The sequence below is a fragment of the Petromyzon marinus genome, chromosome 22 (assembly GCF_048934315.1).
Source record: "Petromyzon marinus isolate PM22_M1 ecotype Great Lakes invasive population chromosome 22, UKy_Petmar_22M1.pri1.0, whole genome shotgun sequence".
Lineage (NCBI taxonomy): Eukaryota > Metazoa > Chordata > Hyperoartia > Petromyzontiformes > Petromyzontidae > Petromyzon > Petromyzon marinus.
The window spans coordinates 20,417,068-20,432,979 of record NC_133688.1 but is presented as its reverse complement, the minus strand read 5'-3'; the positions used below and the strand labels follow the sequence as shown (position 1 = coordinate 20,432,979).

Genomic DNA, 15,912 nt, shown 5'->3' with positions numbered 1-15,912 from the left:
TGTTCTTTCGGTAAAGTCACGTAGAAGGGAAACAATAAAACAATAAGAATGCAATATAATAAAATAAAATTATCACGACGTTTCGGCCACAACACAAGTAGCCTTCCTCAGGTGAAGAAACAGAGCTGTCGGAAAGACAGCGCTCCAATGAACACTGCTAAGTTTGGCAGCGTATTTTAAGCTGGGTGGGAGGAGCAGAGCGCCTTGACATTGTTTTTTAAACTGGTTGGCCTACACCAGAGACGGCCTTCTCTAAGTGTCAGACCAGAGAACACCAAAAAGACAATTCACGTATCGGAAGTTGTATAGCTCGAGGTTGAGCAGCTATATTACGGGACCTTTCACCCAATATCAAAGTATGAAACATAAGAATAGGTTTGACCCTTTCTGCCAATCAAACAGGTGTTACAATAATTAGACCTCCTTTGCCAGTACCAAAATGTAATAAAAGGGTTTTCCCCTTTTTTCTGGCAACAAAACTGAAACCTTTTTTACAAGGCTTCATGTCTGCATTAACCACAATACCTGCAGTCAAAATGCAAACAAAAAACATACTATGATAATATATGCATTGTCCTTGAAACTGATTGGTCTACACCAAGGGACAGCTTTCTTTTGAGCCTCGACCCAATTGGTGTTCGACCAGAGGACGCCAAAAGGTGTACAGCTCAAAGACAATGCACTATCAAAGTAATGAGGGCTCGGGGTGAGCATCTACATCATTAGACCAATCCGTTTTGTGGTTGATGCAGACATGAATCCTTGTAAAAAAAGGTTTCAGTTTTGTTGCCAAAAAAAGGGGAAAACCCTATTATTAGGTGTTGCAATGTTGCCAGAGAGGGTTAAAGCTGTTCTTATTTTGTATACTTTGATACTAGCAAAAAGGCCCCACGACTCTCACAAATGTGCTTCGGTTTTATTTAAACTTCTATTTGCCATCAACACTTGGGTCTCATCACACGCACGCGCCCACATGGGAACTTTAGTGAACCGGACAGACGCTCGCGTCACAAAGCACTTTAATTTGATTTCCCGGTAAATAATTGTACAACAGGATTGCATTTATTCGACACGTTTCTCACCTGGTTAAGTCAAGGACACTAAGCAATTGAAGTACAGTACCTTATACACAGTACTGTATTGCCTTAGGCTGCCTGAGCGAGTGGATGGCTTGCATCGTTAGTCATGGTCAATCCACTTCTGGATGAAATCCTTCGCAGTCTGCCGCCACCTCTCACGATGGTGTTGGCCACTTCAACGTGTTGGCTTTCGCGACCAATATTATCCACTAGCATTTAGCCCGTCCAAGGACGGGTGTATTGCAGTAAATCTGAAACTTGCAAGCGAAAAGCAGACCGCGACGTGATATCCATTGCATCAATGCGTGTGCACTTTGTAAGGGCGCGGTGACACAGAATTATTTAATTTACAGGTTATAATCCCTTGTTCATCATGACGTCCTTTTTACTTTGATGTCTCAACAGCGTTACGGAGATCACGTGACGTGAGGGTTCTGCCTTTGTAGTGAGGGTTGTGAGTTGACGCCGAGGAGGGGGGAGGAGGCGTCTCGCCCCCCCATGTGGAGTGACGTCAGCCGCTAATTATTATGAATGGGGGGGGGGGTCCATTTGGAGGACGTCACCTGTTCATGATTATTAATGAGGGGAGCTGGTCAACGTTCAGTTACGTCACCAGCGTTAAGGATATTCCTGGGTGATCATAGTAGGTATAATCATAGAGGTTTTTGGGTTAGGATGTTTTTTTGGGGGTTAGATTTGGTGTTGGCCGTGAGCGGGAATTAAAATCCTGTTCACGGGTTCACGACCGCTGTGCCATAGCTCCGCCTCTACGTCACGTGGGTCACACGTGCACGCGCACCACTCATCGGGCACGCGCACCACTCCTCGGGCACGCGCAAGTGACGACCTCGCCTGCACTCGGAGACGATCGGTGAACTCCTCAAGTCGGACACATCGGCGGGATCGCAAAGACTGCGTGTGGTATTGGGTCAACCGCTCGCCTATAGCGCGGTCGGCTACGTACGGTGCGAAAGAAGTTCAACATACATACGTACACACAGAGTTACAAAATCTTAAGTTAGCCTCCCCATTTCTGTGTGTGTGGGGGGGGGGGGCTTTATTTAACCATACCTCACCGCGCCGGTCACTCCACTCTACCCCCCCCCCCCCACGTTCCCCGCCCCCCCCCTCCGCCAGGTGAGCTGTCACGCGTCCGAGTGAGCGGCGCGGCAGCAGCTGCAGGTGAGGCAGCGCAGCGCGGCGAGCGACGCGCGGAAGACGGCGCCGTGGTGGAAGAGCAGGCGGTAGAACGTCTGTACCGATAGCTGCCCCGTGTCGTCGGCGTGCCGGAGCGCCGTGAGCGGCGTGTAGAGCGGATTCGTCTGGTAGCGGAACGGGGGGCGCTCCCTGGCGATCACCCTCATCACGGCCTGCGCGGTGGGACGTGGGGGGGGGACAAGGGGAGGGTGGGTAGGTGGGTAGGTGGGTGAGTAAGAATGTTTTAGTCCTTTTACACTGGCACATCTCAGCTGAGCCAGCGCAGGGCCATCGCGGTTACGGGCTGGCTTATTTGTTCCACTGCCCATGCTGCCGTGCCGCTGAGAGCCAGCACCAGAGAGGCATCCTTTTAACGCGCCGTCGCCTCGGCCTGCAAGTGGGGGAGGAGGGGGGGGGATTGGCTTCGGGTTCAGAGAACGACCGCGAGGCGGCCAACGCCGCCTCTGCAAACGCGACCCCCCCCACCCCCACCGCCGCCGCCTCGTCGTGGCCTGTGGAGCCACGCGGTGACCCAACAGGAGACAGCTGACGATCGTCCACGTCATCCTCCGGCCCCCGAGGAGCAGCGGCACGTGGGGAGAGCGACTTGATTCGCCACGAGCGATTCGGCAAATCGTTCGGTAATGCTCCGACGCCTCCATCGAATAGTGAAACGATGAATAGTGAAACGTGAACTTTGTTACTTATTCATTGTGCCGGCCCCCGGCTCAAACTCTGCAGCGCGAAAAGCGGCGGCCAGGTGACGACCTTCACGACGTCGCCGGGCGTCTGGCCGAGCGTCCGGAAGATGTCGCGCGACGCCGGGAGGTAGACGTCGCGGAAGAGATGCAGCGTCTCGGCGTCCACGCCCGCGAACTCCTCGCGGGACGCGTCGGCCAAGAGCTTCGTCTCGAACTTGGTGTGCACGGGGCCCGGCTCCACCAGCGTCACGCTGACGACGACACCGCCACCGTGGGACTCGTCAGCGGCGGCGGTAGTGGTGGTGGTGGTGGTGATGTGGGTGGTGGTGGTGGTGGTGTGCCGAGCGGTGTGTGTGAGTGTGTGTCTGGTGAGAGTTTGTGTGTCTGTGTGGGGAGCGGTGGTGTAACGGTTAGCGCGCTGCACTATGAACCCAGCGACCCGGGTTCGATTCCCGCTCACTACCACCAACACCAGTTACGATTATCTGAACCGGTCCTGGGCCTCCGCTAGGTTGACTTAGCCTCAAATGAGAACCTAGTGCGGTGTTTAAACATCGCCACCCGGGAGACAAAAGCGGCCGGGCGGTGTGCTGACCACCCACCCCCTCGTGTGCCGTGCCCGCCTTCATAGGTGCTACTCGCTAACAGCACTTGCCCCTACAGACTGTCAAGGCTATACAGGGGATCTTTTTCTGTTGTGGTGATGTTAATGGTGTGAGGAGCGTTATTGTAAGAATAGGGTGCCGAATTCCCCTTCCCCCAAGTTCTGCGTTCCTATCTATACATGAAGGTTTTATCCGCCATATCGAGGCCTCCTACGTTGTGCAGGAAGCACTCCTCGAGCCCTGGGCGAGCTCGCTCCACTCACTGGATGTCGAATTTGGCCAACTGCATGGCGAGCGCCTCGCAGAAACCCTCCACGGCGAACTTGGAGGCCGCGTAGACATCGTTGAACACCACGGCTGAGCGGGACACACACATGAACACACACACATGAACACACACACATGAACACACAACAACAACCGCCATTCGCCACTAAGTGGCGGTGACGTCACCACGACGCTTGTGCCAGGCCATGTGCACATTGAGGTCACGTGGAGTGCCGAACGCCCGCTGGCAGGAGGTCACGGGGCAGACCCAGGTGCCACGGGGCGACTGACTGAGATGACTGAGATGACTGGCTGATGCACCACCTGTGCCCCCTACTGTGCCAACTTGCGTTGCTCTAGCCACCCGGCGCTCCGCTCGTTGTTGTGAGCGTCGCTCCTCCGCCCTCCGTTGTTGGAGGGCGACTGCCTCCAACTGCCCAGTAGCGTCCTTCACGAGCCTCCTCCACAGAGGCCGATCTTGACACCGCTGGTACCAGTCATCGGCAAGTCCATTCAGCTCCACGTCCTCCTGTACCACGTCACTCCATCTCTTCTCTAGCCCGTGCCGCGCCCGTTTAGCCCCCTCGATCCGGCCGAACAGAAGCTGTTTCGGCATGCGGTGGCTGGGCATGCGGGCTACATAACCCAGCCATCGCAGCCTTGCCTGCCGGAGGAGCTCACCGATGAGACCGTGCCCAGATCTTTCAAGGATTTGTGAGCTCCTCACACAATCCAGCCTGGTTAAACCCAGGATGGATCGTAGGCAGGCCAGCCTAAATGTTTCTAACCGGCGAAGATGTTCCATTAGGGGTGTCCACGTTTCGCAAGCGTAGAGAAGGGAGGGAATAACCGTGGCCGAGAAGACCTGAAGCTTAGTGCGGAGCGACAGACCAGGTTGCTTCCACACAGCATTACGCAACCAATGAAAATATATTGCCGCTCGACTGATTCTGAGTGAAACCTCTGCTGTTAAACACACACGCATGAACACACACACACACGAACATACACACGAACATACACACACATGAACACACACACACACGAACATACACACACACACGAACATACACACACGAACATACACACACATGAACACACACGAACATACACACACACATGAACTCACGAACACAACAACAGTTGTGCGGTGGTGACGCCATCACGACGCTTGTGTCATGCTAGGTACACTTTAAACACAAAAAGACAAAGTTCCCCGGTGTAGCCTTAACAGACTGTTGGGGCAAGTGCTGTTAGCGAGCAACCTTTGGAGGACGGCACGGCACACGAGGGGGTGGGTGGCCAGCATCCACGCCCGGCCGCTTTTGTGAACACACTCGAACACGCACACACAGGTCAATCAGTTACTCGGTCGCCCTGGTGAGATAAGGGGGGCCCTTGGATAAATGCCGGCACCTCTGCTCCACTTATCACCGACCCCGTTGAAGAATTCCTGAAACGATTGCTTAGCTCACGCTCACGCCACTGCTGGAAAAAGAGGCCTCAATTTGTATTCTCCCCGCATCTCCGATTAGCACGGTTGGCCACGTACGGCGTGAAAGAAGTTCAACGTTCATGCATGCACACAACAGTTCGCCGTTGTCCCAATTTGCCAAAACAGCCGTGAGCCACGTGCGCAGCGTGTTGCGGTTGGTGATGACCCTGGCAATTTACCCCAGAAAGAGTCGACTGCTGCTGGTAGTGGTGGTGGTGCTGCTGCTGGTAGTGGTGGTGCTGCTGCTGGTAGTGGTGATGGTGGTGGTGCTGCTGGTAGTGGTGGTGGTGCTGCTGGTAGTGGTGGTGGTGCTGCTGGTAGTGGTGGTGGTGCTGCTGCTGGTAGTGGTGGTTGTGCTGCTGCTGGTAGTGGTGGTAGTGCTGCTGCTGGTAGTGGTGGTAGTGCTGCTGCTGGTAGTGGTGGTGCTGCTGCTGGTAGTGGTGATGGTGGTGCTGCTGCTGGTGGTGGTGGTGCTGCTGCTGGTAGTGGTGGTGCTGCTGCTGGTAGTGGTGGTGGTGCTGCTGCTGGTAGTGGTGGTGGTGCTGCTGCTGGTAGTTGTGGTGGTGGTGCTGCTGCTGGTAGTGGTGGTGGTGCTGCTGCTGGTAGTTGTGGTGGTGGTGCTGCTGCTGGTAGTGGTGGTGGTGCTGCTGCTGGTAGTGGTGGTGATGCTGCTGGTAGTGGTGCTGCTGCTGCTGGTAGTGGTGGTGCTGCTGCTGGTAGTGGTGGTGCTGCTGCTGGTAGTGGTGGTGGTGCTGCTGCTGGTAGTGGTGGTGGTGCTGCTGCTGGTAGTGGTGGTGGTGCTGCTGCTGGTAGTTGTGGTGGTGGTGCTGCTGGTAGTTGTGGTGGTGGTGCTGCTGCTGGTAGTGGTGGTGGTGCTGCTGCTGGTAGTGGTGGTGGTGCTGCTGCTGGTAGTGGTGGTGGTGCTGCTGCTGGTAGTTGTGGTGGTGGTGCTGCTGCTGGTAGTGGTGGTGGTGCTGCTGCTGGTAGTGGTGGTGGTGGTGCTGCTGCTGGTAGTGGTGGTGGTGATGCTGCTGGTGCTGCTGCTGCTGCTGGTAGTGGTGCTGCTGCTGCTGGTAGTGGTGGTGCTGCTGCTTGCAAAGAGCCAACCCAGCCCTTGCCCAAGGGAGCGACAAACGTGGACTAGCGGACGCCGTTATCTGTTTGTCCAGAACCTTTCCGGGCGTCTCATAGCCGCCCCATCCCACCACCGCCACACTCGCTCCGTGGCCCTGTGGTAGGGCGCGTGTCGCCGCGCGAGGTCCGGTGGTTGCGGTGCGCACCCTGCAGGCCCATGACGCTGCTGATGACCACGATGTGGCCGCTGCGCCGGCGCTTCATGTCGGGCAGTACGGCCTTGATCATCCGCACGACGCCGAAGAAGTTGGTGTCGAACACGGCTTTGATCTCCTCCATGGTGTGGCCCTCCACGGGACCGATGAGACCCACGCCCGCGTTGTTCACTGCGCGAGCGCGCACGGACAGAGGATTGACGGGGAACAAAAATGGCAGATGGGCAACAATAGACGGAGGGATGGACAAACAGATGAACGGACGGATGAAACACATGGATGACGGATGAAACACATGGATGACGGATGAACACATGGATGGATGAACTGATGAACCAATGGACGGCAAAAGGGATGTGCGGAGAAAGCAGTCACGTGGAGAGACGTGAGATAAGCAGGTAAGTAGGCAGGTAGACAAGACGGACACGCAGAAAGGCAGTCAGGCAGATAGAGTGGCATGCAGACAGGAATATGGGGTGGCATGCAGACAGGCAGGCCTCTAGGCAGATGGACAGGCAGGCACGGCAAGTAAAGCATACACATTAATGATATTGCTTAAAACATCTGAATATATATAGGACTACAGAGCTTGGGCACTTGTTGGCAGCGCTGGCTCACTGCCTAGTGGCTACCTTCCAGCTCGTTTGTAGGTTCCTCGTGAAATGTGCACGGACAACGACGCAATACGAAGCTGGACGTGATTAGTATGGGCAAGGTGGTGGTGTGAGCAGACGGGTGGTGGTGTGAGGGGCAGCCTGGCGACATTGCACAGTTACAGAGACGGGGGGGGGGGGGCAGAGTGTTGAAAGCAAAGTGGTCGTATTGATGATGGGATGAATACATGGCGAGGTGGATGGTAGGCGCTGGGTAAGGTGACGGTGTTGATTGTACATTGAGAGGGGTAAAGTGGCGGTAACGTTACCGAGGGGGTGGCAGGGGGTTTCGGGGTTAATTGATGATGTTAGTGATAGGGGTAGCGTGGTTGTGTTAGGGAGGAGGGGGCCGGGGGGGGGGTGTTAATATTGTTGTGGCCGCCAGTGTGAAGTGTAAATTGATCGCCTAAGTGGGAGAGTTTGAGTGCCGCCCGGGCTGGTGGTGTGGTCCGCGTGACGGTGTCACTGCCGGTGTCGTCGGTGATGCTGGCGGTGATATCCGTGGTATCGGTGGTCGTGTTCCCGTGTCATGCCTCAGGGTAGCGGTAGGATGCGGGCAGCGGTAGCGCGGTGGTTAGCGAGTCGCGTCGCGACATCCGCGTTCGAGTCGTGCCCAGGGCCGGCACGGGTGAGCCGTGGCGCAACGCGCTGTGAACTCGGCGACTCGATGACGATTCTCCCGATGTCGATTCTCCCGAATCGTGGCCAACACCAGTGGCAGCTGTCTGAACCGGTCCTGGGCCTCCCCTAGGTCGGCCAAGCCTCAAATGGGTAGCTTGGTGCGATGTGCAAACATCGCCACGAGGAAGACAAAGGCGGCCGGGCGTGGTGCTCGCCACCAACTTCCCGCGCGGGACCTGCCGGCCTTCATAGGTTGCTGCTGGCTCACAGCACTTGCCCCCAGCAATCTGTTAAGGCTATACGGGGGATCGTTGTCTTTGTATCGGGGATAAGTGGCACTTGAAGATGTTTGGTGCAGGCTGTTGGTGGGTCGGTACAGATGGGGCGGTGGTTTTCATGGCAGAGTGACAGACTGATGGTATTAAGTTGCTATTCGTCTGGCTGCATAGTCGTGTTAAAGCCAGGCTGTAGGCATGAGGGGTGGGGGGTGAGGGGCTCGCACCCAGCACGTCCACCCGACCTCCCGGCACGGCAGCGAGGCAGTCCCGCACGGAGTCGTCGCTACACACGTCCAGCTGCTGCACGAGCAGCGAGGAGCCGAGCGCCGCTCCCGCAGCCTCCACGAGCTGGCCACGCTTCTCCAGGTTTCGCATCGTGGCGATCACTGTCTCGGCAGCACCATCAGCATCATCATCAGCACCATCAGCATCAGCACCATCAGTAGCACCATCAGCATCACTATCATAATAAGCAGCACCATCACCGCTATCAACAGCACCGTCATCGGCACCATTATCATCAGCAGCTCAATCAGCAGCAGCAGGACTATTATCAGCACTATAATCATCAGCACCATACTCAGCATCATCATCATCAGTACCGTCATCATCATCATCATCAGCAATGTCATCGGCATTATTATCAGCAGCACCATCATCAGCACCATTATTCATCAGCACCATTATTCATCAGCAACATTATTCATCAACACCATTATTCATCAGCACCATCATCATCAGCACCATAAACCGGCCAGGTGGCTCATCGACCGAGCGAGCGGCTTGCAATTGGAAGGTTGCGAGTTCACATCCTGGTTGGGGGGGGGGGGGGGTGACTCAGCCAATCATCACTCCGGGGTCGATAATATTTTCACCAATTTATTGGGAAGTCAGCAGTGGTTGTCCCACGGATGAACCCCCCCCCCCCCCGCTATGGGAATGTGGAGTTTCTCTGACTGCCTCAGCAAGAAGATGAGCACCTCCATCGTCAACTGAGCAGCCCAAAATCCCTTCGTGACCGTGACGTCACTATCGACGAACAACGACAACGTCTGGCTCAATGAGGGTAATGGGTAATTAACACGACCGCAGGCGGGCACCAACTCACGCCAGCGAGGGTCAGGGTGGTGGTGGGGGTCTCATCCAACAGCCAGCACCGCGTGTCATCGCACTGCACGCGGGTAACGGCAAATTCACTCAGGGGGCCATCCATTCAGTCGGTACGCATGGAGGGGGGAGGGGGGTTAAGCCAAATGCGTTCGCTTGCGTATGGGGGGTCTACTGACAATGTACGGACGCATAGGAAACGGGGGGGGGGGGGGGTGGGAGTGAAGCCTCGATAATAATTTGTCTACATTGGCCTTCAAATGAGTTAGATAGTCCGGCGGTGGACTTTCTCTTTGCTTAAACTTGATCGTTTCTGCGTGGATTAAATATCCGCCGCTCTATAGGATTCGGGGGGGGGGGGGGGGTATAAAAAATTCGCGTGCGTACAGGGAGGGGGGGGTCAAGTTTTGACAGATTCGTGCGTACCGACTGAATTGGTGGCCCCTTATCGGCGGTAAATCGCTCGCGTGTAGAAGAAGTACCCGCAGCTCCCAGGTCCAAGTCCTGGCACAGCTACCACAACAGCGGCCACAACAGTCACAGCAGACACCACAACAACACAACAGCCACGACTACAGAACCACAACCACAACATCAGCGCAACAAATACACTAACAACAAAACAGCCACAACAGCAGCAGCAATCACCCAATAACCACAACAACAAACAGCCACAACAACAAGACAACAGAGACAACAACCACAACAATGCACATCACAACCTTCACGATACATGAAATGATGATTGTAATCAGCGGTGATGATTGCATTCTGATGCCGCTGCATTAATTCCTATCGCAGTGTAGTCTACGAATCGCTCACGCTCCCTGGCCTCACTATCCCTCTTCTATGAACTAGGACCATTGCCTGAAACGTCATCTAATATATACACACAAACACATTTCCACTTTAGGCCAGTGTTATTGATGTGTTGACATTCCTATGATGCCGAGTGATCATGGTGAGTGGTGATGATGTTGATGATGATGCTGTTGATGCTGATGTAGTTGATGATACTGCAGCTGATGATGCTGATGGTACTGCTGCTGACGCTTTTGCTGATGCTGCTGCTGATGATGATAGTGCTGCTGCTACTGATGATGATATCGTCATCATCGTCATTATCATCCTTACCCGTGTATCGTTGATTGGGATCTTGCGCCATCCTGGCCGCCAGCTCCAGTCCGATTCCAGACGAGCAACCGGTGATAAGCACCACGGTCTTGACGTCCGTGGTGCCCATAGTGAACCTGGTGGCACGCAGCCACGAGCGGGGGAGAGGTCGCGCGACTTCCACTCTCGATAGCGGCTCGCGGGCCGATGATGGTGGCGTGTGATGGTGTCTGATGGTGGTTAGGAGCTGGTAGTGATGATGGTGTGTGATGGTGGTTAGGAGCTGGTAGTGATGATGGTGTGTGATGGTGGTTAGGAGCTGGTAGTGATGATGGTGTGTAATGGTGGTTAGGAGCTGGTAGTGATGATGGTGTGTGATGGTGGTTAGGAGCTGTTAGTGATGGTGTGTGATGGTGGTTAGGAGCTGGTAGTGATGGTGTGTGATGGTGGTTAGGAGCTGGTAGTGATGGTGTGTGATGGTGGTTAGGAGCTGGTAGTGATGATGGTGTGTGATGGTGGTTAGGAGCTGGTAGTGATGATGGTGTGTGATGGTGGTTAGGAGCTGTTAGTGATGGTGTGTAATGGTGGTTAGGAGCTGGTAGTGATGGTGTGTGATGGTGGTTAGGAGCTGTTAGTGATGGTGTGTGATGGTGGTTAGGAGCTGTTAGTGATGGTGTGTGATGGTGGTTAGGAGCTGGTAGTGATGGTGTGTGATGGTGGTTAGGAGCTGGTAGTGATGGTGTGTGATGGTTGTTAGGAGCTGGTAGTGATGATGGTGTGTGATGGTGGTTAGAATCCGGTAGTGATGTTGGCTGAGTGGTGATGATGGGTTGATGGTCGGTGGTGGTGGTGGTGGTTAGTACCGGCAGAGGCGACTTGTGCTGCGCGAGTGATGTTTGGTGACAGACTCGATGGGTGACCACAGGGCGAGGAGTATGGTCTGGGGATGAGCGGGATCTCTGTAGCTAAGACTCACGCCACCTCCTGCCCCGACACCGCCTGCCTACACCCCCCGCCCCCGCCTCCAACCCTCCACGACGTTTTCTCCTCCTCTCTGAGCCCACCCTCGCTCTCCTACATCTTCCCTCTCCCCCCTGCATCCGTGTCGTCCGCTGTCTCTCGAACTCGGTCCCTCCGTCTCCTCTCTTCCCCGTTTCCCTCGTTCCCTTCTGGCTCCCATCAGCCCTGCTTCCCTCTGTCGCTCTCCCTTCCTCCTCTCTCCGTGTCCCTCTCTCCTCTCCACCACCCTCTCTCCCTCCTCTATCTTCCTCTCTATGTCCGTCCTCTCTACCTCCCTGATCCCCCACTCCTCCCTCCTTCAATCCCTCCCCCTTGGTCCCGTCTCTCTCTTTCTAGGTGTCCAGTTCTCCTAACTCCCTCCTTCCCAGTCTCACTCCAATGTCTCTCTCTCACCTCCGTTTTCCATTCGCTCCATCTCCCTCCCTCTCTCTCTCCCATCTCCACTTCACCCAATCTCCCCGTTACCTCTCCCGACGCTCTCTCGCTAAGCCTCGTCACGCGGAGAGAGGCTGAATTAAATCTCCGTCTCTCTCTCTCTCTTTAATCCCTAATCCCGCGTGCACCACGAGACTCTAAGTCCTTCAGCAGCAGGCACGACCCACACAGAGACAGACAGAGAAAGACAGGGACACAGAGGTACAGAGTATACGCAGATATACGGACACACAGAGAGATACAGATACACACACAGACACACGAAGATACAGAGGTTCGCAGCCGCAGAGCGACACGCAGAGATAAACAGTTGCATAATACTATGTAGCACAATTTTTGTTCCTGGGTACAAAGTGTTATTTCGTAATTGCTTATGCCTAAAAAGTACAGAAAATGGTTATTATTCCCCACAAACGTTGCTGTTGTGAACATGACAGTGGCATTTTGACATTTACCTATTTTCAATGAGAAAACGGGCGAATTTGTTTATTTTCGTTCACATAAAGTCAGCGATGCGGTTATCGGTTTAAACCGGTTAAATAAATACGTTGCGGTTTGCGGCAACATTTACGGCGTGATGAACTAAATAACTCTCCGTATATTTTTATGGTATCACAGTAAACGTGGAAGTGTCGAGGGTTTAACTGCAGCGTTAAAGCCGACAGGCCACATCTTTCAATTTACGTCTGATGCACGCACCTGCAATGTGGAATGTTTAATGCTTCGTGTTATTGTCGACGTGATGCGTCTTTGATAAGTATGCGAACTGTACTTTAGCGTGAGCAACGATGCATACGCCATGTGCAAAGCAATGAACGTTGGACTCCATTTGCAATGCCATTGGTTACATAACCCCTTGAGCCCATTGTTCAAATAAATCCATGTAACTCACGATTTCATTGTTTACATAGCCCCTCTAACCCATTGTCCCATTGTTCACGTGGCCACAATAGCCCAAGATTCCATTGTTCACATAGCCACATAGATCCATACAGCCAATAATTCCATTGTTCGGAGAGAACACCTATAGCATATTGCCCCATTGTTCACGTAGATTGCGTCACCGCACCACTCCACACAATCTATTCATTTTGTAGTCATCCGTTCATTTGGTTTACGAGATAGACTAAACTAAAAACTATTAAAAATTTTTATTTTACCAGGTCAGGCCCACTGAGTTCCTCGCCACAAATGATAGCTCAACAAAGTGGCTTATCACGTGGAAATGCATAGCAACCGAATACTCTGAACGCATGATGTTGATTATAAATGTGGAGGAAAAAACCGGAGGAGCCTAAAAAAATCCACGCGACCACGGGGAGAGAGAGACACGAAAACTCCAAATATACAGCAGCAGCAGCAGGCGTCAAAATCAGGATCGAACCCACGACCTCCTGCATACCAGGCGAGGGAGTTAACATCTCGCGTGATGCGTCCACATTGAGAAGCACCTCCGAGATGGGCAACCCGATAAGACGAGAGCCGCCAGTGAGCTTCCCAAATCCTAGTCGAGGGAGGCCTCGGTCCTCTCGCTGGGGTCCGAGTCCCACTTGGTGGGTGGGGGGTCCCAGACAAGGAACCAGCCGGTGAAGGTGGGGGGCTCGTGTCCCTGCTTCACCACCACAGGGGTGCCCTTCCCCCTACCCGACGGGTCCGTCTGCAGGTACGACTTGGCTGTGAGACGACACGTGGAGTGGGGGACACGGCGAGTCTGTGGGTGTCTATGTGAACACGTGGGTCTCTATGCGAGGCTCTGTTTGTCAATGGGTGTCGATCTGAGTCTATGGGACTCCATGTAATTCTGTGGGTTTCTGTGTCAGTCCACAGATCTCTCTGTCTCATCAACATAATCACCAGCTACGAAAAATCCACTGCTGGATGAAGGCTTCCCCAAGCCATCTCTGTGGTATTGCAAATCAATGGTGCATCGAGCCCCTGCAGACGAGCTCATTCCATCGTCACCATCTCCATGGCGGACCTCCTCTCAGGCGTGTTCCCTCCGTGGGCTGACGTGCCATCTTCAGTCTCGGCCACCGGCCAGCAACACCTTCTAGCGAGGCGTTCCCTCCAAACCCACCGACCTCTCTCGACCGTCAAGGGGATATCTCAGCCTGCGTCCGCTATCCAATCCGCGCGTTTCTACCCCCGTCTCTCGATGTAATTGCAATCTCCTCTGCCCACTTTGTCAGCTCTCGTTCCATTTTATCTTTTAATATCCACGCCTCCGATTCATCTCCCTCCCGTCTCTCGGGCGCCGCGACGGCGGCGGCAGCCACGGCGAGTGGGAGGTGTGCCGCCCGGCACGGCCAGACAACAAGACGGACGCCGCCGCCTTCTAAACTAAACTATAAACATTTATCATTTTACCAGGTAAGGCCCACTGAGCTGCATAAATAAAGTCTCGTTGATTCTGAATGTGGAGGGGAAAAACCAGAGGACCTGTAGAAAAATCCGCGCGACCACTGCGAGAACATTCAAAATATACAGCAGCAGCCGCCAGGGTCAGGATCGAACCTACGACCTTCTGTATAGCAGGCGAGGTAGTTAAAATCTTTCCCTCCACGCACCGCTGCACCTCTCGAACCGCACGACGTGATTATTTACAATAACTCAGCACCACCCCAACACCTTGCAGATGGCAACGATGGTGGCGGTAGTCTCTTCATCCTCACACATGTTTGTTATCAATTCTCACCGTTGAATATGAGCCCCACGCTGGGTGGCACCATGCAGCACTCACCGCACTTGACGGATTCTTCCCTCTCCACTTCGCTGGAATCCGAACCGATGCACACAATGACCTGTGGTGGTGGGGGGGGGATATCGGGGCCACCCCTCCAAGGAGCTGCTCACCTCGAGGCGTGTGGGGGCCTGCGGGCCGCCCTTGCCCCTCACTGGGGGTGCACCCCGCGTGCACCGCCAGGGGCCCAACCCCAAACAGGTCCGGCAGTCGAGAGGGCCCAATGCCCTTGGTGACGGCCATCAGGTTGGTGGTCTGCAATGGTGCGTGGCGACGTGCGGGATAAGCAGAACCAGGTGGAGTCGGCCCGGTGGGTTGGTGGGCCCGGATCGAGGACCACACTGCCGTGATAGGACGGGCGGCCTCGGATAGGAGCAGGGATTTGCCAGCAGCAGGGCACAGTCCTCGTTTAACGCGGTAGCTGCGTTCCTGAAAAGTGCCGCGCTCGGCGAAAAATCGCGGTAAACCGAAAATGATTTCCACATTAGTAGTGCCACGATAACGTTTGGCGATATACAATGTACGCCGCCGTGTTACTGTGTCACGCCGTGGACTATCTCGTACTGCTCAGCCACGCAGCTCAGGAAAGTTGTCGGTCGACGACCGCTGAGAAACCGTGTTAGAACGATGCGCTTTCTGCATTATAACGGTGCGCGATCTGTATTATAATGAGCGCGTTCCACGTTATATCACAAAAGCCTTGAGCCCTCCCCTCCCTCCCTCCCCTACCTGTTAAACAGTGGTGTAATTGTCACTGTTACACGGTGGTGTAATTGTCACTGTGACACGGTGGTGTAATTGTCACTGTTACAGGGTGGTGTAATTGTCACTGTTACAGGGTGGTGTAATTGTCACTGTAACACGGTGGTGTAATTGTCACTGTTACACGGTGGTGTAATTGTCACTGTTACACGGTGGTGTAATTGTCACTGTGACACGGTGGTGTAATTGTCACTGTGACACGGTGGTGTAATTGTCACTGTTACACGGTGGTGTAATTGTCACTGTGACACGGTGGTGTAATTGTCACTGTGACACGGTGGTGTAATTGTCACTGTGACACGGTGGTGTAATTGTCACTGTTACACGGTGGTGTAATTGTCACTGTGACACGGTGGTGTAATTGTCACTGTGACACGGTGGTGTAATTGTCACTGTTACACGGTGGTGTAATTGTCACTGTTACACGGTGGTGTAATTGCCACTGTGACACGGTGGTGTAATTGTCACTGTGACACGGTGGTGTAATTGTCACTGTTACACGGTGGTGTAATTGTCACTGTTACACGGTGGTGTAATTGTCACTGTTACA

The 15,912-nt window shown here is 54.1% G+C and overlaps 1 protein-coding gene across 4 annotated transcripts; it reads right to left on the bottom strand.

Moving 5' to 3' along the window:
* Window positions 1-1,002: 1,002 nt before the first annotated feature.
* On the bottom strand, window positions 1,003-12,410 carry RDH8 (retinol dehydrogenase 8). Of its 4 annotated transcripts, none has more exons than XM_076068841.1 (7): window positions 11,819-12,410; window positions 10,427-10,542; window positions 8,410-8,571; window positions 6,625-6,804; window positions 3,846-3,939; window positions 3,045-3,228; window positions 1,003-2,449 (listed from the first exon to the last, which is right to left on the bottom strand). In XM_076068841.1, the coding sequence occupies exons 2-7, from the start codon at window positions 10,533-10,535 to the stop codon at window positions 2,225-2,227; spliced, it is 954 nt and encodes a 317-aa protein (XP_075924956.1). In that variant the 5' UTR covers window positions 10,536-10,542; window positions 11,819-12,410; the 3' UTR covers window positions 1,003-2,224. The 4 variants fall into 4 exon arrangements, with proteins under 4 accessions (XP_075924956.1, XP_032814549.1, XP_032814550.1 ...); XM_032958658.2 differs by lacking the exon at window positions 11,819-12,410 and adding an exon at window positions 11,269-11,707; XM_032958659.2 differs by lacking the exon at window positions 11,819-12,410 and adding an exon at window positions 9,719-9,805 and having other exon boundaries at window positions 10,427-10,525.
* Between the last annotated feature and the right edge of the window lie 3,502 nt (window positions 12,411-15,912).